Source organism: Chiloscyllium plagiosum, unplaced genomic scaffold (genome assembly GCF_037043375.1).
Source record: "Chiloscyllium plagiosum isolate Xiang-an unplaced genomic scaffold, Cpla_swu_hap1 HiC_scaffold_30, whole genome shotgun sequence".
Classification (NCBI taxonomy): Eukaryota; Metazoa; Chordata; class Chondrichthyes; order Orectolobiformes; family Hemiscylliidae; genus Chiloscyllium; species Chiloscyllium plagiosum.
The window spans coordinates 14,509,251-14,533,735 of record NW_028270168.1 but is presented as its reverse complement, the minus strand read 5'-3'; the positions used below and the strand labels follow the sequence as shown (position 1 = coordinate 14,533,735).

At 38.2% G+C, this 24,485-nt stretch overlaps 1 protein-coding gene across 5 annotated transcripts in view; it reads left to right on the top strand.

The window, feature by feature from the left end:
- The window catches only part of hnrnpr (heterogeneous nuclear ribonucleoprotein R), a 37,740-nt gene extending 14,802 nt beyond the window's left edge, over nucleotides 1-22,938 (top strand). For 2 of the 5 annotated variants that reach the window (XM_043717403.2, XM_043717402.2), the window contains 2 exons: nucleotides 549-670; nucleotides 755-2,058. In XM_043717403.2, the coding sequence (XP_043573338.1) occupies nucleotides 549-670; nucleotides 755-1,367 (735 nt within the window). In that variant the 3' untranslated portion in view covers nucleotides 1,368-2,058. Of the gene's footprint in view, nucleotides 1-548; nucleotides 671-754; nucleotides 2,059-12,443; nucleotides 12,535-16,042; nucleotides 16,109-17,436; nucleotides 17,487-19,767 lie in introns of those variants that run through there. The other 3 variants (XR_006315634.2, XR_006315635.2, XR_006315636.2) reach the window with 3 other exon arrangements.
- The last annotated feature ends 1,547 nt before the right edge of the window (nucleotides 22,939-24,485 follow it).

Sequence of the window (24,485 nt, the reverse complement as noted above, 5' to 3'; positions counted from 1 at the left end):
TGCATAGCAATAATTCCTAATTTTAATTTCCCTTCTCCAAATTACAATAAAGGGATTACTGTTCCTTGAAATTTTCAAATTTTAACAGCTGGATTACATAGGATTTGTGGGATCAAAAAATCCACTTGACCCAGCTTGTTATTTGGTAATTCCCTTTATTCTCTTTCACTTTTGTAAAATAACTTTTACTTCCCTTACATTCTTGCCGAGCATCTACTTAAATGCATTATCCTATTTGCTTCAACAAGTATGTGGTACTGATTTCCACATCCTTGTCATTTTCTTCAAAATTTCATCAGATTTAAAATGAGTTGGGGGCCCATTCAATATCATTAGGTATTGATAAGTAAGATGTTTTGGGTGAAAGGGAATATATTTGATGCTAACTCTTTCTGGCTCCTGCTGGCTTTCTGGCTCCTGCTGATGTTTGTTTTCTGTAGCTGTTTTTGTTATTGATAGGGAATGTGTAGAGTCTGACTGGGTGAGGTCAGACAGACCAACTATTGCTTTTCTTGTGTATCTTGTAATTTTTTTTCTCTCTTGATTAGGCAATGGATCAAATGAATGGAAGAGAAATTGAGGGTGAGGGCATTGAAATAGTTCTTGCAAAACCACCTGATAAGAAAAAGAAGGAACGTCAGGCTCAACGACAGGCAACAAGAACCCAAGTGTAAGTTGTTGAATTAAAAAGGAGCAGTGCAACTAAAATATGGTTCTTTTAACTTTTTATATCTAATGCAATTTTCTTTTACAGGTATGAAGACTATTATTACTACCCCCCACCCCGTTTGCCACCTCCAATCAGAGGCCGAGTCCGTGGAAGTAGAGGTGGTAGTTATGGCTATCCTCCAGATTATTACAGCTATGAAGATTACTATGATGATTACTATGGTTATGATTATCATGATTATCGTGGTGGATATGAAGATCCATACTATGGCTATGACGATGGATACCCAGTTCAAAGAGGAAGAGGTGGAAGGGGTGGAAGAGGTACAATTCCTCCTCCCAGAGGCCGTGGTGCACCACCACCCCGAGGAAGGGCAGGATATCCTCAACGCGGAACACCGATGGGACCTCCAAGGGGTGCTAGGGGTGGCAGAGGAGGCCCGCAGCCGCCGCAGAGAGGACGTGGAACCCGTGGTGGCCGGGGTAACCGTGGTGGCAATGTTGGAGGAAAACGAAAAGCTGATGGGTACAACCAGCCAGATTCCAAGCGACGCCAAACCAACAACCAACAGAATTGGGGCTCCCAACCCATCGCTCAGCAGCCTCTGCAGCAAGGTGGTGATTATTCTGGTAACTATGGTTACAATAATGACAACCAGGAGTTTTATCAGGATACTTATGGGCAGCAATGGAAGTAAACAAATGGGGGTTTCAGTGAGATTGTTGAGACCCGATTGGCTAAACTCTGCAACCTTCAAATCTGATTGGCTTAACTCTACATCCTTCAGTACAGATTGGCTGCCACATGCATTTTGCTGACATCAAGAATCACTATTGTATATACCAGATTTTTTTTCATAAATGCACTTGGACATTTCTGGCTTACATTTTCCCTTAACAATTCTTTGGGGGAAAAGATGCTTTTTATTTTGTTTTTAAGCTACCTTTTTAGCAGTTTGAAAGGAAACTTTGGACTTTGCTTTCAGATGTTGGGCACAATTTTCAATCATGGTTTTGCAGAATTGACTGGTATTGGACAGTTTCACTGGTTTATGGCTTTGGGATTAGATGCCATTGGAGTATGCTGTATATAAGTAAATGCTAGTGTTTTGTCTTAGTAGTTTTTAAGAAGAGCTTGCAGTTTAAAACCATTTTTAAGTTTCCTTGTACTGAAAGTAACATTTAACTGTGTGTTTTGCATTTGTAGAGTAGGTAAATTGTGTTTTTTAAAAAATTGTTAGCTTCACACCTTTTAAGGATCTGCCCAAAATTTGGTTTGGCTTAATCGTACAACCCGTGGCGTTCTGTTCATTGATGTGATTGATTGTATTTACAATTTATTGTTCATGTCAAATTTCAATAAAACTTAAAACTATATTATCCAAAAAATTCATGATTCAAATTCAATTGTGTCCTGAAAATTTGATTGATTAGATATGTGGTTACCTTCAAACCAACAGCTTTTCCCCCAGAAAAAAACTGCTTATGTGAGTGATCAATCAAACGAATGGTTTGACTTTGTATAACCTAGTTTTACACCTGCAGAAAGAGAGATTGAAAGTGTAGAGTTTGTGGAAGATGGTCTTTCCAATAGTTGTGCATTTGGGATGAAGTCTGCTTAATAGTTAGCAGCACACTTTTATAAAGCATGTTTATAAGTATCTGCACACTTAATTAATTTGAAAATAGTGAGGGAACCAATTGTTGTACACTTGACAATTGACGAATTTACAGTGTACTTAGCAACTTGACAGATATTGATGGTCTCATGATTGCCAATTTGCGAGAATGAATGACCATCTCTGGCACCTTTTTTCACTGATCAACATGTATTTAATAGATTAAAAACTTAATTTGATATTGCTGTTGAGAGCTGGTGACATCAGTGGCGCATATCTTATAGTAAAAATTTTTTTTGGTGGTGGGACAAAAGTATTGCAGAGTGATCGTGAAACCTGGCAGAGATAAAGAAGTCACTGTCATTTGCCATCTGTGATTATCATTTCAGCATTTCCACTTGGCTGTGCTCTTTAGGTTAGTATGTCAGTTTTCCATGAATTCGAATGTTTAAATTTTTAGAAAAAAAATAGAAGTTTTCAACATTAGATTTTTGTAAAAAGATAATGGTAGCTCAAAATTTCTACTAAATGTAACAATAGATTTTGAAGTATTGACTAAGATTCTGCATTAGTCCCAAATGTTCATTTCAGAGTTTAATTCTCTTTGGAAACCAAGAATTTATTAAATATTTAAGCGGGCACTTGTTCTTGCTTTGAAGGTGGAATATTTCATAATAGTGAAGTGAAGGATGAGGTGGAACAGATTGTGACTTACAGCCTATATTCCCTAGAATCCTCCCCCCCCCCAATTGTTCAATGCTGTTTGTCAAAATTAATCTAATATACAAGCATTTATCCAAATTTTATTCTTTCTAAGACTGGGAAAATCGATTTCTGCAGTCATCTTGCAAGTTCTTTCTTATTAACCAAGCGACTATTTTCATTAGGATTGACAAGACTCTCATGTATTAATGTATCAGGCTACAAATTTTAGGTAGAAGATTAAATTACATAATTAAGTGTTATTTGTGGGTACTATCTGAAATGTTGCTGGTGGCTTTATAATGTTAACTCTGGTGGTTCTGGACTTATGGAAGGGAAAGGTTGTCCTCCTCTTTATTGATTATATGTGCACATATATGCAGTAACTTATTTTTGTGGGAATTATTTAATTGCCAAATTATTTTGAGAATACGTGTATAATTTGTGGTCTATTTGATATTTTTGAGGGTTGACCATTTATTTAGGGACTTTTACTGATAAAAGTATTAACATTAGTGCAACTATTTGGGTATTTAGATTTAATCTGCACTTTGACAAGTTGTTTTGTGTGACTTTTCTGGAGAAATCTCATTTGAACAGAAAAGTTAGATGAGATCAGTGTGGTTTGTCAGATTGAATCTACTTTTGGAGTTAATTCTAAACACCAAGGTTTTGCTTATGCTGTCAGAAATGCCCTGTCCGAAATCAACACAATACAGCACAAATCATAACCATATCTGGGACATTGCTGTCCTAAGCTGTATTTCTGATTAAACTCACCAGACTTTTGGTTGACCATCCTTCAACGCTGTGCGTTCTTGTAAACGAAAAATTCAGTGAAACTTTGGTTGATTGCTGTCACAGTGAAATCATAGCTTACAGTAATAAAGTGACGGATTGCACTGAGTGACTTGGGTTTTGTCTATTAAATCTAGCTTTCAAATGCTATAATTTGTTTGTCATAGAATTGCAGCACTGAGAATGAAACCTTAATATTCATTATATAATGGTATGAACAGAGTTCAGCGCAAGCATTAATATTGTTTGTGCAGTGTGGTGAGAAATACCCTATTTTGTTTTCTCAGTTTTGTTGACACATGGCTTTTTGCAAATTTTTATACTGCATTTTACTTTTTCTAATTACTGTACCTCAGCTTTGCAGCTGTTCTTGATCTGCCCTGAAAATCTCAATTCACTGTTTTTGAGATTTACAGGGAAAGTGCTTGGAGAAACTCAGCAATTTTTGGTGGGGAAGTGGCGAGGCCCATTACCACATTACAGTGTTAAACCTCTTATGTGTTTCACTGCTGCACCTCCCTGAAAATTTATAAGGGTAGCACAGTGGTTAGCACTGCTGCCTCAGTGCCAGAGACCCGGATGCAATTCCCGCCTCAGGCAACTATCTGTGTGGAGTTTGCACATTCTTCCCGTGTCTGCGTGGATTTCCTCCGAGTGCTCCCGTTTTCCTCCCACAGTCCAGGTTAAGTGAATTGGCCATGTTAAATTGTCTGTAGTGTTCGGTGAAAGGGCAAATGTTGGGGAATTGGTCTGGGTGGGTTGCTGTTCAGGGGGTCGATGTGGACTTGTTGGGCCGAAGTGCAAAATCTTCTGATGCAAAATCTTGTTGACTTTGCAAATGCTGCATCTGCCTCGGCCTCAGAATTTGTTAGAAAGTAGGAACTAGATATATTAGTTTTTGAGTGACATTATAAAGTAACATGGTCACTTATGTATTGGAGCATAATGACCACGAGTAATATTAATCATTTTTGGATTGGGTCCCCAACCCCCAATGGTCTTGTTTAAATCTCTGCATGGGGCAGTCAGATCGTGTTCCTTGATGATAGAGGCACTTCATGCCTTTAACCAATGTTTGGATTCATGAAAGATAAAATGTATTTGCTAAATTTATAGATGTGCAAAACAGTCAGATTTCAGAATTGAAAATTAATCTGCAAAGTTGACAAAAACTTTAGATGTGTGAAACATGTAATGACTATTGATTTGGAGATGCCTGTGTTGGACTGGGGTGTACAAAGTTAAAAATCTCAACACCAGGTTATAGTCCAACAAGTTTAATTGGAAGCACACTAGCACCGCTCAGAAAGCTAGTGTGCTTCCGATTAAACCTGTTGGACTATAACCTGGTGTTGTATTGACTATTGTAAGTGCAACTACCAGGTGGTTGAGTATTATTTTATCAAAAAGGAATAAATCTTTTTATCCTTTCCTGGTTTCTATTTCCTAAAATGTTAGGTTTAATTGTCCGATCCCATTTGCCTAATTTCTTTCCTTCATCTTTGAATAAAAGAAACAAAATCTTAAGTATTTGGAGAACAAGCAGCTTCATTTCCTCTGAACAACTGTTTGCTCTCTAATTAACTCCTAGTAACATAATAATGAACAAAAGCACAGTAATTATTCATTTAGATGATTTGGACATAATTAATTTAATAGCGACTTCTTTTCCAAACTTAAAGTTGTGTATAAATCTAATACCTAATTGAAGGGCATTTGCATGTCTGAATGAAACTGGATTGTTTCCGAATTTTGAATTAGATGAAGATTAGACAATTAAGTGAGTGTGTTGCTGCTTTTGTTTGTTGTATATCACATGTTGGGATGGTGTTACTCAGTTTGGTTGATGTTTACCCATTAAGCAATCTTCAATTTTTTGTGAAGTAATACTAGAAATAAAAATACTACTGTTGTCTTAAATGTCATCCATGTGATATTAGATGATAAACTCCCATCTTCCTTAAAGTGGAATTTTAAAAATTGACAACGCAAATGAGTAGGAGTTTCTCTTTACTCCAGATTTGTCTCCGATTGAGATTTTCCAATCAACTGTTGTACTTGCGCGCACACGTCTTCAGATCAGAATCTTCTCTGATTTATTTGTCCTTATTGAGTGAGTGGCTCAGAATACTTGCTCGCAAGGGGCAGGGACAATCGAAGTGTCAGGAGCCCTGAATTATGTCTATTTTCTGGTTCAAGAATTAGTTGTGGTTTTTAAGAAACATGTCAGTTACTGGATATGATGCTATATGCTAGATTCTATTCTCTATCATGTGGAGTATCTGCAGAATCTAAAACTGAAAGAGGTTTAATCTTAATGATGATTGAAAGGTTTGTCTCCCAGTAACATGCAAAAAAAAGCTTGGTTAAAAAAAAAATCTTCTATTCACTCCTGGCATGTGGGTATCATTAGCTTGCCAGTATTTCATTGCCTGTTCCTAGGTTGCCCTTGTGAAGGCGGTAGTGAAGTCCATGTGCTGTTGATAGACCCACAATACTGTTAGGGAGGGAATTCCAAGATTTTGACCCACTGCCAGTAAAGGAATGGTAATATATTTCCAAATCAATGCTGAGGGACACTTGGAGGGTGGTGTTCCCCTATATGTCATGCCTTTTTTCTTCTAGTTGAATAGATTTGGAACATGCTGTTGAAGGACCTTTGGCAAATTTCCGCAATGCAACTTGTAAATCGCCACACTGCTGTTACTGAGCATTGGTGGTGGAGGGAGTGGTTGCTTGTGAATTTGATCCTAATCAAGCAGGTTACTTTGTCCTGGGTGGTGTCAACCTTTTTGAGTGTTGGAGCTGCATCCATCCAAGCAAATGAGTATTCCATCACTCTTGACTTGTGCTTTATAGATGGTGGCTAGGCTTTGGGGAGTCTGGAGGTGAGTTACTCTCTCTGGTATTCCTAACCTCTGATCCGCTTTATAATGTGTGTGTGAGAGTGTGTCTAGTTGAGTTCCTGGTCAATTGTAACCCAGAAGCTGCTGATAGAGTTGTAGAATCCCTACATTCCGTCAGTAGGTTTTTCAGTGATGGTAATACCAATAAATGTCAAATAATTGTTTGCTTGTCTCTTATTGGCAATAGTCATTGCCTGAATTTTATGTGCTGCAAATGTTACTTGGAAGAAACTTCATCAGACTTGTGCTCCAGTGGCAGTATTCAGTGTTAGTACCATCTACAAGAATGAGATTTAATGAAAGGGGATGATGTCAGAAGGGGGAATAGTGTTCGCATAATCTGTCCTTTGAATCATTCTAGTTGGATTCTTGAACAGTACCTGCACTCGTTTCAGCTTATTGATGTTTGTTATGCTAAATGTAGGGAGCTATAAATAAGTTACACACAGTTGTCACTAACTGAAATACTAAATGAAATTAGTTATTTTAGAATTAATGAATAAGATGAGTTTTACTGAATTTGCGTCATAAATCTGTGAAATGTTAGAATGAATCATTTTTCCATGCTCCCAATAATGTTCATATCCATAAATTTTCAATTATGAAAGCTAACTTTGATTTTAAAAGAACTCTCAAATCAACTCTGCTTTGTCTTATTTTGCGTAATCATTTGATTTTAAAATAAAATGATCATTGGTTGTTAATTATTAATCAGTGTGGTGCAGCAAGTTTGCTCAAATTATTTTTGAAGCTTGCACTGGCTTTCCATTATCTAATGCATGTTGAAACAAAATGGGTTTAAAACTAGAGCAAGTGATGGAACACTTAATGCATAATTTAATTTTGATGGTCTTAAGTTAGAATAATGTTTTGCATTGTCTTTTGGTCCCTGCTATAGAATTCGTTCCCCATCACATGGTAACTCTGGGACTGAATCAGTCCATTTGTAATCTGCTTGTCAAGTTTATCCTTACAGTGAGACATCCCAACTACATTTGTGTCCTGAATGAGTCTATTTTGTTTCTACTTCTGTAACATTGCACCCACCAACTAATGAGCCTTCATTTTTTTGTTGTGTGTTGCTGGACTTTGCTTCAAGGAGAATTGTGGGAAGCATGTTCCCAATGGCGAAGGTGTCTGGAACTAGGGTCACAGTCCAAGGATACATTCAGGACTAAGAGGAGAAGACGTGTTTTCACCCATAGTGTGGGGAGCCTTTGGAATTCTCTGCCACAGAAAGCAGCTGAGGCCATAACACTGAATGTTTCCTGAATTAGATATAGTCCTTGGGCCTAAATGGATCAAAGGATATGGGGCAAAAATGGAGACAGAATACTGAGAGTGGATGATCAGCCATGATGATACTGAGAGTGGATGATCAGCCATGATGATACTGAATGGCAGAGCAGGATCAAAGGGCCAAATGGCTGCCTCTTGTTTCTTTCTCTGTAATTGGCGCACAATGTACAGAGGACAAGTATCTATCTTTTGAGTAAATAAGTCTTTTTAAGGCAAATAGAATTGGAGGATAAAGTGGACTCGTGATATTCTGTAATGTCCTTTAAGGAAGGAAGTCTGCCATGTTTACCTGGCCTGGTTTGTATTTGACTCCAGACTCTCAGCAGTCTGATTGACTCTTAGAGCTTTCCAAAATGCACTAGCCAACTATTTAGGTACTCGAGCAATTAGGGATGGGAAACAAAAGTTTAAAAATTTTTGAAAATTGGGTGGGACAAAATTTGATTAAAACGATCAGCTACATAATAACCAATGGAAAATTTATTTTTCTATAAAAGGGTTTAATGACAAAGTTAAACTATTAGGCATCTGAATTATCAAGTACAATCTGAAAACTTAAAATTGGCTGGCTAGAAGTCTCTAGACCCCTTTCATGGTGGTGGTTGTGTTGTGGCAAACTTATTTGAAGTGACTTAATTTGAGTCATAGAGCCCGTAAACGCACCCCTCGCACCAACTTATTCATGCAAACCTGATATCCCAAATTTAATCTATTCTCTTTTGCCAGCGTTTAGCCCATATCCCCCTCAATCCTTTGCATTCGTATATCCATCCAGGTGCCTTTTAAATGACTTAATTGTGCCAGCCTCCACCACTTTCTCTGGCAGCTGGTTACATACACTTACTACCTTCTGCATGAAAACTTTGCCCCTCAGGTTCCTTTTAAATCTTTCCCCTCTCAGCGTAAACCTATGCCCTCTAGTTTTGTACTCCCCTACCCTAGGAAAAAGGTATGGCTATTAACCCTATCCATTCCCCTCAGATTTTATAAACATCCATAAGATCACTCCTCAACCTCCTACACTCCAGAAAAAAGTAGCCTCAGTCTATTCAGCCTCTCCATATGGCTCAAATCCTCCAATTGTAACAACATTTTCTGAGTCCTGTCAGTTTAACAACATGTTTCCTATAGTAGGGAGACTACAATTGAACGCAATATTGTAGAAGTGGCCTCACCAATGTCCTGTACAGTTGCAACATGAACTCCCAACTGCTATGCACTGACCAATGAAGGCAAGCATGCCAAATGCTGCTTTCACCACACTGTCTACATGTGACTTTACTTTCAAGAAGCTATGCGTCTGTTCCCCTAGGTGCCTTTATTTGGCAACACTCCCCAGGGCCGTACCATTAACTGTACAAGTCATGCCCTGATTCACCTTACCAAAACGGATACCTCGCATTCATCTAAATTAAAATCTACCTGCCATTCATTGGCCGATCTGTTCAAGGTACCATTTTAGTCTGAAGGCACCACCTTAACTGACAAATATGTCTCTAATTTTAGTGTCATTAGCAAACTTACTGACCATAGCTGCTATGTTCATAGAACATAGAACAATACAGCACAGAACTGGCCCTTCGCCCCTCTATGTTGTGCCAACGTGTGAACTTTTTTCAGCTTGTCCCCTTACACTCTCAAAATCATCCATGTGCTTATCTAAGGATTGCTTAAAATCTCCCTAATGTGGCTGAGTTTATTACATTAGCAGGTAGGGCATTCCACGCCCTTACCACTCTCTGTGTAAAGAACCTGCCTCTGACATTAGTCTTAAATCTATCACCCCTCAGTTTGTAGTTATGCCCCCTCGTATATGCTGACGTCATCATCCTAGGAAAAAGACTTTCACTGTGTACCCTATCTAATCCTCTGATCATCTTATATGTCTCTATCAAATCCCCTCTTAGCCGCCTTCTTACCAATGAGGTTCAAGTCTCTCATCCTTTCCTCATAAGATCTTCCCTCCAGACCAGGCAACATCCTGGTAAATCTCCAGTGCGCCTTTTCCGATGCTTCCACATCCTTCCCGAAATAAGGGGTCCAGAACTGTACACACAATTCCAAGTGTGGCCGCGTCAGCGTTTGGTATAGTTGCAGCATGATATTGCGGCTCCGGAACTCAACCCCTCTATGAATGAAACCTAACACACCGTATGCCGCCTTAATAGCTCTATCCTCCTGGGTGGCAACTTTCAGGGATCTATGTACATGGACTCCAAGATCCCTCTGCACATCCACACTACAAAGAATCTTTCCATCGACCCAGTACTCTGCCTTCCTGTTATTCTTCCCAAAGTGCATCAATTCACATTTAGGTGCATTGAAGTCCATTTGCCACCTCTCAGCCCAATTCTGCAGTTTATCCAAGTTCCCCTGCAACCTGTAACATTCTTCCACACTGTCCACTACTCCACCGACTTTAGTGTTGTCTGCAAATGTACTAATCCATCCACCTATGCCTGCGTCTAAGTCATTAATAAAAATGACAAACAGCAGTGGTCCCAAAACAGATCCTTGTGGCACACCACTAATAACTGGACTCCAGGCTGAATATTTTCCATCAACCACCTTCATTCAGAAAGCCAGTTTCTAATCTAAACTGCTAAGTCACCCTCAATTCCATGCCTTTGCATTTTCTCCAACAGCATACAATGTGGAACCTTATCAAAGGCTTTACTGAAGCCCATCCAAATCACTTATATAAATGACAAAAAGCAGTGGACCCAGCACCAATCCTTGTGGAATGCTACTGGCCAGAGGCCTCCAATATGAAAAACTGCTCCAATTCTTGAGAACAAAGAATGCAGTATCAATACCCAAAAGAAGATAGTATCATGTTACCAAATGTCAGAATGCTAATTTTGATTCGTATAAACATTTATTTTAAACTTTAAATCTTTAGCAAAGTTTCTTTTTTTTTAAGCAACCTAGAAAATGCATTGGTTTCTGTTCTGTACAGGAGCCTCCTCTGACAGACTATTGCATGTACCAGTGATACTTAAATGCCAGTAACATTACTTGTACACGTTCTGCAGTTGTAGGACTTGGGTTCTGACTGTTTGCTGCTCTGGCTGACCTGTTGTGTGTGTTGTGGTATGTTTTCCTTAAGCTGGTTGTACTTGTCTTGTGAAAACAAAAGTATATCCAATTAATCACATTGTGCAGTTCTTTTCAGTGTTAAAATGGTTATTGCCCAAAATGATGATATGTATAAGGGAGAATGGATAAAACATTCATTGCCAGTGTCCAAAGTGGCGTTAGAACTGGTATTTTTTTTCTGCATCTGCAGATTGAGAGTATTCAGGTGCCTTGTTTGATCACTCACTTGCAGCAGTTTTATGTCTTTATTCAGCTTGTTGGTGGTGGGAATGAAGGTTATCCTTGAATCGATTTTTCTAGAATACCTGTATTTGGAAGAAACCTCGCATTGGTTTCAACAGTAGATGAATTAGACGTTGTCAAGACATCTAAAATATGATACCTTCAATCCTCTGACTTTGATTTCAAATCATAAACGTGCGAAGTTTACTAAATGTTATTTCATTTTGATCAACTGAAATATGTGCTTTTCAGAATAACAGCATGCAAAGAGAATTTAAATCTCTTATCTGCATAAGCTTGAAGGTCTTTTTATCCTAGTTCGTGCCGTTTCTGAATCTGCCCATCTTAAATACCATCTTACTGAAAATATACTGGCAATGTTAAATTGGCTAAATAGGGATGCCAAATTTTTTGGACAATTTATTAATGCACATAAAAATATTTTGCCAGGTACATTTTACTGTAATGATCCAGGTGCATTCCTAAACAGTCATGGTATTACAAACAAAGGCCTTTTGTGATGTTGACAATAGATTGGTTATTTCACTGTCATCTGTTTTAAAATTTACACATGTGGTAAGCATTGAATGCTGATAATGGAAGACAATTCCTTATTGTATAACCTGCAATGCAGAACTAATAACATTAATTTTTGTGGTAAATTGTGCTTCAAACACAATATCTTTTGAGTTATGTTTGTGACATCCCTATTACAAGGTTGGCTACTACAGTATAATTTCTGTACAACATTCATCGATTGGACCAAAATGGCACGAATGGCACTTTTCTTGAATTTTTTTTCTAAATTGAAGATTATCCAAAAGAGATGACAAAATATACTTGATGACCTATCTACCTCAACCAATATTAATAAATGCAGCATATGGCATGCTTGTCATTGCCTACTGATTGATCAGTTCTAACCATTTACATTTTTCTTTTTAGCTTTAAAAAAAACTGAAAAAAATTTAAGTTGGAGAGTTGTATTTTATGGTAAATTATAGGGTATAGGCAATGAGAAATTTCTTTGTATTGCTGTTACTAAATATTCTGGTAAATAGCCACAGATTGTATTTCTGTCCTAGTCTCTTAAGTTTTAACAAATATCCTTTTGTCACCTGACTATCAGGGAAGCGTGGTTGAGGCTGGCCCTGACCTGTTATCATGACACCAACATCCTAGGTGGGGGCTGTACAGGAAGCTGCTGTTGGAGTTATATGGTAAGACAATTTCTGTGCCAAGTTTTTCCCAACCTACATAATATGTTTTGGCATCTCATCTGGAAACTGACCTGGGAATTAGTGCCTGATTAACACAGTCAGCATTTCAAATGTTTAAAAAAATGTCACAGTCATGTTAAAAATAATGTGACTTAATTTTCTCTGTAGCACTAGACTATTTAATCAAAGGAAGTTTACTTCATTGAATCATGTAGGAAAATTATTCTAAATGTTGATGTTTGTTGATTTCGATCCTTATTAAACAGAGTTTTGGAACAAGATTTGGACTGCATGTGTGATCTGTATTTCCACGTGTGAAATACTTTTGATAATGGATGGATTTTGTGCATCTCTTCCTCGATCAGTATTTGTGGTCCAGTATTGAGGAACGGTGAATGCTAATTCAAAAAAAACACCAAATTCAGAATTGGTTATGGATCATGTGACTGAATGGAAGACTGAAATATATTTAGATGACTGTCATCCTGTCTGGTTAATTTCTTTGCAAGTATTACTAAATGTTGAATGAATGCACCTAGAGATCTGTTGGGATTGATGATATGAAATAACTTCTTTGTATTATGTCTGAGATTTATTAAGAAGTCATATATTTGGTTAAAGTACCGTGCAGAATTTGATGAAAACCAGTAACATATCATGTAGTTCTTCCCAAAGTGCGTGAGAAACTCTTGATCTGCTTGCTAGAGATTTGCAGAGAAAATAATTTAACATTTTATATCTGTACCTTTGTGCCCCAAATTTAACAGTTTGGCTGACAATTCTCATGTTCTGGACAGTTTTTGAGGATATGTTTCAATGTCTTTGAAATTGTTCCTTAACAAAACTCAACTGCTTTTTAAGTGAATAGATTTGTCGATATCTACTATCTAATAATTGCTGATGACCTTAACTTGGCTTTTGAAGGCTTCTATTTTAATTGATTTGTGTAACCTCCATTTATAAAATATCCACAATATATAAATGTGGAAAAAAGTAACAAAGTTTAAACTGAGATTCATTAATTAACTTTTTAAAGTATCAGGATTTGTTAATTTTGATTTCCTTTTCACATTCCTAAAAGAAATCCAACAAACCATGAGCAAATGAGTTTGTGAACTGAGAAAAATTATATTTGTATCAAGACATTGAATGTTACTTTCCCTAAAAGTCGGACAGTATCATTCACTAATTTTATGCAACTACAATGCATTGTCGACCATTAATGGTTTTCTGTTCTGTATGGTCTGCAACGGCAAAATTATTTGCAAGATGAAGGATGTTTTGGGGTGGGGAGTTGGGGCAATTCTGGAAATTATCTAAACCTGATTTAGGAGAGAACACATTTAACATACTTGCAAACAAAAGCTCCACAATAGTTCTGACTCTTGCTTAAAAATTACACATCCAAATCGCCAATTTCAAAGCAAGTACCAATTCTGAAAATTGAGTCTGTGACTGGCCACGACAGAATATTTATCGTCTAATTTTGAAATAGGAGTCTTTTAAAATAAGAACTGCATTATAAGATCTGTTGAACATGGATCTGCTTATTTAATGGGCATCATGTTGCTGTCTTTGATTTGAATTCTTAAAGCTGAGTTCCAATTAAAAGTGACCATTTCCATTCCAATTTATTGCAGCACAAACATGTTTTGTATTTTTTTAAAACCTAATCCATAATTTTATACTTGCATGTAGAGGTTGTGCATACTGATCAGTGATATACAAAACCGTACCTTGCAGTTATGATGTGATTAGATTGTCTTATGACATCTGCTCAGTTGCATATTCAATGACATACCATTATACTAAAACCAAGCGCTCACAGTTGAACAGGCAGGTTCTTCCCAGAATGGACATTGCTATGAGCAGTTGTTTGTGAGCTTTTCTGTCTTTTGCTTTGAAGTTTTTTAGTTCATTGGCTGCATGTTGAAAGTGACAGGTATAAGAATCTTGAATCTTTCATTAAAGTGTTTCATGGAAGTCACACCAGGTGACACATGATCTGCCTGTATTTGATTCTGAGTTGAGTATTTTGGAAGGTCGACTTAGTATGTGGCACTCAGAAAAATTGCATCTGATTCAAAATGGAGCCACCATAATGGAGCAAATAATGAAAGTGCAAGTCCTTCTGAGCAAAATTTCCTGGTTTATCAAAAACAAAGGTGGCCATCTGGTGATTAATAGTGGTTGTAGCGTTTCTAAGTAAATGGCTTTGATTGTAGAGATATAGTTGTGGGTTGCAATTAGTATTCTTGTTTTGTTTAACATGCATAAATGTAAAAGATAGAAGGCCATTGAGGTGAGGATTATTTGTGTGTCTTTGCTGCACTTTGGAAGTTAAATCAGACTGCAGTGAATGCCCCTTTGCATTGGCACCTTCACAAGCAAAAGAAAACTTGTATTACATAAGTTATGCAGCACGCCATGCATGTTATATACGGAGTTGGTCTGCAATTTTTGCAGGCATTCCTTTTGTAAAGCTGTTGAACAATTATCTGCTAAAATATAGGAATTCTAATTTTTTTTACTCCATACTATAAAACACACAGATCCTCTAACTTCATGAGGTTATCGTAAAGCAGCAATGGTCATATTGAAATTAAATGAAAAGTTATGTGCGCCTGCAAGTTCTGTTAACAAGTCATTTTTGATTAGGAACCAGTGAGAATTAATGGCATGTTGAGTAAGAAATCTACTTGCTTTCTACCTACTTTGGAGTTTCATTGCTTTGGTGTCACGATGTTTGAGGTAGTTTGGCCAAGGTTAACAAATTAATTAGTTCTGTACAATGCAGAATAATGTTCTCCTGAAATTGAAGAAAACCAAAAGTGAGAACTTGATTGTGGAACAAGTATTAATTTGAATTTATGTTAACAAGGAAGTTTCAACAAAAAAAAGTTTGAATTGGAGAGCGAGCACTTATATGCAGTTTTGTAAACTTCATTGGAAGGACATTTAACAAGCAAGTATGCTAAAAGATGTAATGGACCAAGTAAGTCAATGCGCAGCTAAGCTTCGATCTCAACCTTTTTACCATGCAGTTGTGTTTCTATTTTATTGTAATCGATAAAGTGTTCATAAAAATGTCTTCTGATTGAAGATTTTCACCAAGTAGACTATTAAAATTTTATTTAACTTGATCAGTATTTGACTTCTCTATCTAGATCTGCATATTGGAGAATACCCCCTATAAGAAAAATCATTCATCTTGTGACTAGCTCCGAATGCTGACATTCAAAACCACAAGTTGGATTAATGTTTTTGAAAATAAAAATTTCCTAATATTTAAAGTAGAAATTGAAAATCTCAAGGTCCCTTTTTTTGTGTGACTTAAAAATGTTTGCAAAGCACATTTGAAGAAATCCCATTGAACTAGTTGTCTTATTTCTGTAGTAAATCTTCCTAATGAGTAACTGAACACCTGCAATCATATCCTGTTATGCTTTAAAGTTAATTTTGCACAATTGGTCAGGTTTTGTTATAATAAACTAGTTATATCTGGCAGGTTTAAGCAGATTCTGCATTACCTACTGTTGCCATAGAGTGGATACAGTTCATTGGAGCTTAGTGGGTAAGTTTGCACCTAGTTACTTTTTGTGAATGTACAGTAATAACTTACACAAATTGTGGACATGTGTACCATATTCTGTTCTATTATTATGATGTACAATCTGCCTATAAAGCACTCGAGACAACACTTTTCACTGTACCTTGACAGTAATAAATCAAACCAAGCTACTATTGTGATCGATAAACTTTAAAGTTATTAGGTCATCAACATAATTCCATTTTTGTTTTCTCTGCTGAAGTTGAATATTTATATTGGGGAAAATTTACCCAATGCTGATAGTTCCCTCTAAGTAGTCATTCTTAATTTGTGTGTAAATAATATTGGCAGGTGACTTTGAAGGTTGCCACTCAGGTGGATAGAGTTTGTAAGAAGGCCTATGGAGTATTATCGTTCATTAGCAGAGGGATTGAATTCAAGAGTCGTGAAGTGATGTTGCAGCTGTACAGGACTTTGGTTAGGCCACAGTTGGAGTACTGTGTGCAGTTCTGGTCGCCTCACTTTAGGAAAGATGTGGAAGCTTTGGAGAGGGTGCAGAGAAGATTTACCAGAATGTTGCCTGGAATGGAGAGGAAGTCATACGAGGATATGTTGAGAGTTCTCGGCCCTTTCTCGTTGGAACGGCGAAGGATGAGGGGTGACTTGATAGAGGTTTATAAGATGATCAGAGGAATAGATAGAGTAGACAGTCAGAAACTTTTTCCCCGGGTACAACAGAGTGTTACAAGGGGACATAAATTTAAGGTGAAGGGTGGAAGGTATAGGGGAGATGTCAGGGGTGGGTTCTTTACCCAGAGAGTGGTGGGGGCATGGAATGCGCTGCCCGTGGGAGTGGTAGAGTCGGAATCATTGGCGACCTTTAAGCGGCATTTGGATAGGTACATGGATGGGTACTTAATCTAGGTTAGAAGTTCGGCACAACATCGTGGGCCGAAGGGCCTGTTCTGTGCTGTATTGTTCTATGTTCTATGACGTGTGTGGTGGGATATAAAGACCCAGGTTTTGTTCCTGTTCACACACATGTATCCAGACAATTACCCAGCTAATTTATCTTTTGCATGTCCTTCATGCTTAAGGCGATGGTGTTCCCATTGTCACTGACAAATCTGCAAGCTCAGCACAGAATGTCAGTCAGGTCTGGGAATTTCCTTTCTGTATTAACAACTATAACTATATGCAATCAATTTGCTTACATCAGAGCGTCTACAAATCAGTTTTTCACATCTTCACTCATTTGAATTAATGACCTTAAAAAGTTGGTTGTTTGCTTTCTGGGCACATTGGATGATGTTGCATTATACTAACAAAATTGTATTGTTTATCTTTTACAGCACCAAATGACTAAGTGATTACATGAGCATTGTTTTCCACTGCTGTAGATGTAAGTATTTATTCAACCTGTTGGCAGATTAGAAATTCTTAACTATCTGGTGCTTTTAGCTACAGAGCCCTGAAATTATTTTCTCTTCCCTCTTCACTATTTAGTTAGATTTGACATTTTAATCTTAGGTTGCATGTTAGCATGAGCAGAAGATTGGCCATTCTACAGCAATTGGCGTAGGTATAAATGGTTCCTTTTCTGTTTGGCAAGATTGGGCGGAATGTGGCACGGTCGCTCAGTGTTTAGCACTGCTGCCTCACAGCACCAGGGTCCCAGGTTCAATTCCAGCCTCTGGCGACTACGTGTGGAGTTTGCATATTTTTCCCCGTGTCTGCGGGGGTTTCCTCTGGGTGCTCCGGCTTCCTCCCACAGTCCAAAGATGTGCAGGTTAGGTGAATTGGCCATGCTAAATTGCCCGTAGTGCTAGGTGCATTAGTCAGGGGTAAATGTAGGGGAATGGGACTGGGTGGATTGTTCTTTGGAGGGTTGGTGTAGACTTGTTTGGTCAAAGGGCCTGTTTCCACACTATCGGGAATCTAAACTAATCTAATCCAAAAAATGTAACCAATGGCTGAACCACAGAGATTGATGCTGGACCCTCAACTTTTCACAATTTTATATGGTCTGTTGAAGGGACCAAAAATATGACTGGTAAATTTCCTGATAACACGAAAATAAATAGGAAAACAAGTTGTGAAGAGGACATATGGATGCAAAGGGATATGGGTAGGTTAAGTGGGCAAAGATCTGGCAAATGGAGTATGATGAAGGAAATGTGAAATTGTCCATTTTTGACAGGAAGAATGAAAAAGGATACAGGCATGCAAGTCAGCAGGAGTTCGGCCATTCAGCCCTTAGAGAGGCTCCACGATGCAATCAGATTGTGATTGATCTGATTGTAACCTCAAATCCATATTCTCTCCAATATCTGATAACCTCACAATCACTCATTTAACAAGAATCTATCTCTGCCTTAAAATATTCAAGAGCTTTGCTTGTATCACCATTTTCAGGAAAAGTTCCAAAGACTCATGACCCTTTTGGGGGAGAGGGAAGGGAGGGAGAGAGTGAAAGGAGGGCGTGAGTGAAATGACTCATCCCTAGGTTTTAAATAGTGCCCCCCTGGTTCTATGTTCTCCCACATCCTTTCCACATCTACCTTTTCAGGTCCCCTCAGAGTTTTATGTTTTTCAATTAAGTTGTTGCTGCTGCTTCTAAACTACAGCAAATAGAAGCCTTTCCTCATAAGGCAACTCACCCATCTCCGAAATTAGTAAGGTAAACCTTCTCTGAACTGCTTCCCATACATTTCATCTTTCTTGAGGAAAGATATAAGAATATTCTAGGTGTGGTCTTACCAGTGCTCTGTAAACTTGAAGCATAATCTCCCTATTATTGTACTCAATTACCTTTGCAATAAATGGTAAAATGTTATTAGCTTTCCTAACTACTTACTAACATGTGATTCATAGATGAGGGCACCCAGATCCATCTGCATTTCTAATGTCTGCAATCTTGCTCAAATTAGGTAATATGCTTATCAAAAGAATAAAAATGAAGTATGTTATCTAAAGGGTACGAGGTTGCAAAGCTCTCAGATGGTGAGGGATCTTCGTGTCCTCGCATTTGAATTGCAAAATGTTAACAAGAACCTGCATCAAATAATTAGGAAAGCTGTTAGAATGTTAATGCTTATTGTGATGGCGATTTAATCCAAAAATAGGAAGCTTATGCTTCAGTTATACAGGACTTTGATGGAACTGCATATGGAATAGGGCACTGTATAGGTCACTTTATTTAAGGAATGCTGTAAATACAGTCCAGAGCACAGAGGTCAGTTCAAACAGTTCTGAAAGCTTTGCTGCACTATTACCTGGAATGGGAAGTTTGCTGTATGAGGAAAAGATGATAGGTTGGACATATATCTGCTGGAGTTTAGAAGTATGAGGTGATTTTATTAAAGCTAAAGTTCCTGAAGGATTTTGACAGTGTGGATTTCTCCTCTTCTAGGAAAATCTGGAACTAGGAATCATTGCTTAAAAATAAAGAATTACACATTTAAGGTGGATGAAAAAAATCTCTTTCAGAGAATTTGAGTCTTTGGAGCTCCCTTCCTTAAAAGGTTGTGGAAACAGTCTTTGAATTATTTTTTAATAAAGATAGATTCTTAATAAGGATGGTCATTGGGAGTTGGGGGGAATGTGATCAAATCAGCAAAGATTTTGTTGAATGACAGCAGGCTTGAGGGACGGACTGACCTATTGCTGTTTCTTCTAACTAGTATGCTAATCTCATTCGTCCAGCTCTTTGTCCACTGGGATTGGCTGACTCGGCACAATCTGGAATTGATCTCATGACTTCGGCCCATCGAGCTTGCGCCAACATAACTACCACTAAAGTGCATTAATTCCAATTTCCTGCACTTGTTTCATATTGTTGAATGTTATGGTATTTGAAGTGCTCATCCACATACCTTTTAAAGGTTGTAAGGTTTCCAGCCTCGTCCACCTTCCATCCTCTCCACCCGTCTCTGCCTTCCGCAAGGCCCGTTGCCTTTGACAGTCCTTGGTTCGCGCCACTCTCCTCATCGACCCTCCTGATCCCCAGGTACCTTCCCCTGCAACTGGGAAATATGCAAAATCTGCCAGTATACTACTCTCTTCACCTCTATCCAGGGCCCTAAACAATCCTTCCAGGTGAGACAGGTTCACCTGCCTCTCTTCCAACTTCATTTACTGCATCAGATGCTCCCGATGTGGTCTTCTCTACATTAGGAAGATCAAATGTAAACTTAGGGAACGGTTCACTGAGCATCTCAGCCAGGCCCGCAGGGTGGACCAGACCTCCCAGTCACCGCCCGTTTTAATTCTCCTTCCCACTCCCTTTCTGACATGGCCATCCTTGGCCTTCTCCGTTGCCACAACAAACCAAACCGCAAGTTGGATGAACAACACCTCATCTTCCACCTGGGCAACTTATAGCCTGGAGGACTCTACATTGAGTTCTCCAATTTCAAATAATCTCCCTTCCCAGCTCATCCCCATCTCTTCCACTGCTCCCTCCCACCAGCCGATTCATTCGTCCCATTGACCACCCAGGTCTTACCTCTACCTGTCTTCACCTATCCCCACTTCACCCTGCCTCTGCAGCTCCCCCTACACCCACCCCCAGTCCTGAAGAAGGGTTACACCTGAAGTGTTGACTTCAGCACCTCCTGATGCTGACTGGCTTGCTGTATTCTTCCAGCATCTTGCCTGTCTACTTTGGAATCCAGCATCGGCAGATTATTCCCAGGCAGTGATTCCCAACACCTGTTGAGTGAAAGTGTTTTCCCAAATCCCCTTTGAATCTCCTGCCCCCTGCCCTAAATCTCGTGATTGACCCTTCAACTAAGGGGAGCAACTGTTCTGTATTCACTCAGTTAATATCCCTCAATCTTATATACCTCAATCATGTCCTCCCTCAGTCTTCTTTGCTTTAAAGAAAACAAACCAAGTCTATCCAGTCTTTGCTTATGGCTCACTTTCTCCATCCCAGGCAACATCCTGGTGAACCTTCTCTGTACTCTTCTAGTGCTATCACATCCATCCTGCAGTGAGGTGACTAGAACTGCACACAGTACTCCAGTTGTTGCCTGACCAATGCTTGTACAACTCCAACATTACTTTCTTGGTGTTATACTCTTGTACCATGGTTAATGAAGTCAAGTATCCCATATGCTGACTTAACTATCCTCTTGATATGCACTGCTGATTTTGGGGATCTGTGAATAATTACCGCAAGATCCCCTTGTTCCTTTAAGCTAACCAGTCTCCTGCCATTCATTAAATACTCCCTCATCTTGTTTCTTCTTCCAAATTGTATCACCTTGCACTTACCAAGGTTAAATATCACCTGACCAACCCATCTATTGCATCCTGTAACCTACAACCATCTTCACTATTAACCATTCGACCAGTCTTGGGGTTGTCTGCAGTTTTTTTTTATATGTAACAAACAATAGTGGTCCCAGTAGTGAACCTTAATAGACCACTGGACACTGGCCTCCAGTCACTCAAACAGCCTTCTACAGTAACATTTGTTTCCTATTACTAAGCCACTCTCTGATCCATCTCCACAACTTTCCTTCAGCTCCTTGTGCTTCAACCTTTTCAATCAGTCTCCCATGTGAGACCTTGTCAAAAGCTTTGCTAAAATTCATATAAACTACATCAACTGAACTTCCCTCATTCACATACTTGATCAGTTTCAAAAATTATTAACAAATTTATTAGTATCTGTCACCTCTTCAATCCTGTAAACGATTCCTTTTCAAGTCTATATAAATTTAGTTTCCTATTATAAGTTACCAATGAATTTGTTTTTACAGCGCTTTAAAACAGTGCATTTCAGATTATCATACCTTGGTGAATAAAAATATTTGTAATCTTCCCCACTGCCTCTTTTGCACTAGATGTTTATAATTTTAAAGTTGATCTGATAATCCCAATATAATAACATTATTTGAAAGCTATATGGCTCCTTATTCCATTTGCATATTTCTGAATTATCTCATGATCCGTCCTCTTCATTACACAACTTTTGATTGAAAAATAGCTGGTTTAACTCAAATTTATCACCACAGAATCGAACCATAGTTTGCAACCTGTGATTCAAGCCAGTTTTTAAAATGTAAGATGTTTCTGGTTGAAAACTTGAATTGAAATTTACTTAGCAGTAGTACCACAATGAGTGGTGCACATGACTAGAATGATGCAGTAACCTTTCATGAGGGAGAGATGAAATCCAAGCAGAGTTGAATTCTGTATGGTTGGAAATGGTTAAGGATATGAGTAGACTTGCTGCTAAGTAGAAGAATGAAGATTGACAGCCTTATGCTAGTATTCCTCATTTATTCAGTTTTTGATAGTGAAAAGTTACAGCTAACCTTATTCACATGACTGATTTATTGCATCTAAACTAGGCTGTTGCTGCACTGCTTGCAACTTGCTAAAAGGAGACATGACTCAAGAAGTAAAGCATTTTCACCACAAGATGGCAGTCGGCATTCATCAGCTCCATTGTGTTGAAGGAAAGGAACAATTAGAAATGTTTTCTTCACAGAGGGGAATTTACACTTCAGAAACTTGGTGATTAACTCTGAAGGTGAAGCACAAGTTCCCTTTTACACATATTACGTAGATTTCGTTGTTCAGACATTTACTATAGTGTGTCAATCTAAGACAGCAGTCGTTTGATTAAGTGAAGAACTTATTTGTACCAAGCTGTATAAACAAAAGACCAGTCATTTTCAGACTTGGACATGGGAGAGTGATTTTGCATGAAATCAAAATGACTTCTGGAAAAGATATTAGAGTGTGTTATATTTGCTCGTACTTAATGCTTAGTAGCAGTAAATTTTAAGTACTTATTCTTTGTACTGTCTTTAATAAAGTGTTACTATTTTGGCGCAGTTTTATTGCTTTTATTTGTACATTATAAAGCAGTAACATTTTCCATAATAGCATGAATGAGTGTTTTATTGTCTGTTTGCTTCGGCTTTGAGTTCTGTATTTATTGGTTATACGTTGTTAACATTTGAACAGGAACCATGGATCTTCAATCATAGATTAGAGTACTGAAGGAGTCAATGCTGACATTTGCAGGGGTTATTTAGCTAGACCCACTCCAATACTATTTGCCTGTAGGCCTTCAGTTCTTTTGGAACAGGTGTTTGTCATTGATTTCTCTTTGTCCTTGTAATCTTGCTTAAAGTGTCATTCCTGGCTGGGTTAATGAGCAGCCTTGATGATAGCTTATTAATACTTAAAATAAGGAAATATGTAATTTGTTAGCATTTGGGAATACAGTAAACTTTTTATCTGGCCCCTATGGGACCAGGAGTGAGTTGATTGATCAAATGTTCCAGAAGATCAAGAGGTTGCTAGAATCTGTGTAATGAAGCAGGGGTATAGACATTACTGTATAGTTTATTTACAGCATAAATCACTTAATAATGCAACTTTGCCTTAAATGAAACATACTGGCAGAGCGCCTTCTCACTTGGACCTTCAACTGACTACTCAAGAGATCGCAATATTTGAGGAGAATTGACTCGAAATTGAATCAACTGTTGATATTTCATGTGGTCATTCAATTGAACAAGTATAGTTACATTGATGTAAATAAACTATAATAATTGGACAGTAATACAGAAAACTGAGGTATATAATGTTTGCCATTTTATCAAGAGTACTGTTCATAAAGTGCTGGTTAAAACAAGTTTGCTGTACATGTTAACATTTCTGTGATGGCAATGTTTTCCCTGCTGATGGCCAAAGGTAATAATCAATTGTTGTAGTGAAACATGTAATTTTACTGTAAGTGAGACCATTTTCTGAAAGTGTTGTAAATTTGTTGCTGAACAAAGCAGAGTTAGCATGTTGCATTTTTTTTAATTACAAAGAATGTAAATATTTGACAGTGGTCTAATTCAAAAGACGATGGCAGTACCAAACTAGTTCTGGATTCAAAACCAATCAGTTTGGCACACAAACTGTGTTGGTTTCACACCGAGTTACTTTGGGAATATTTCACCCCTATCCACCCCTTTCCTGCCAATTTAGAAGCAAGTTCCAGTCACTCAGAGTTGGAAAATAAAGCTTTTTGCGCTTGGTTTTTGCAGCATTTGACAGTGTGGCATCAAAGGACTTTAGCAAAACTGGAGTCACTGGGGATTAGTGGGGGTAGGAGAAGGAAGAAAGCCTTCGCTGGTTGCAGTTAGACCTAACACAAAGGAAAGTGGTTGAGGTTGTTAAGAGACAAATCATCTCAGTGGAAAAGCACAGCTGTTCAGGCATCCAAGGAGCAGGAGAGTTCACGTTTCGAGCAGAAGCTCTTCAGGAATCATCTCAGTCCCAGGGTATTGCTGCCGAAGTTTCTTTGTTGTGTTCTTGGCTCAGCAATCATTTTCTGTTTCATCAATGGCCTTCCCTGTATTGTAAAGCCAGAAATGGGAAA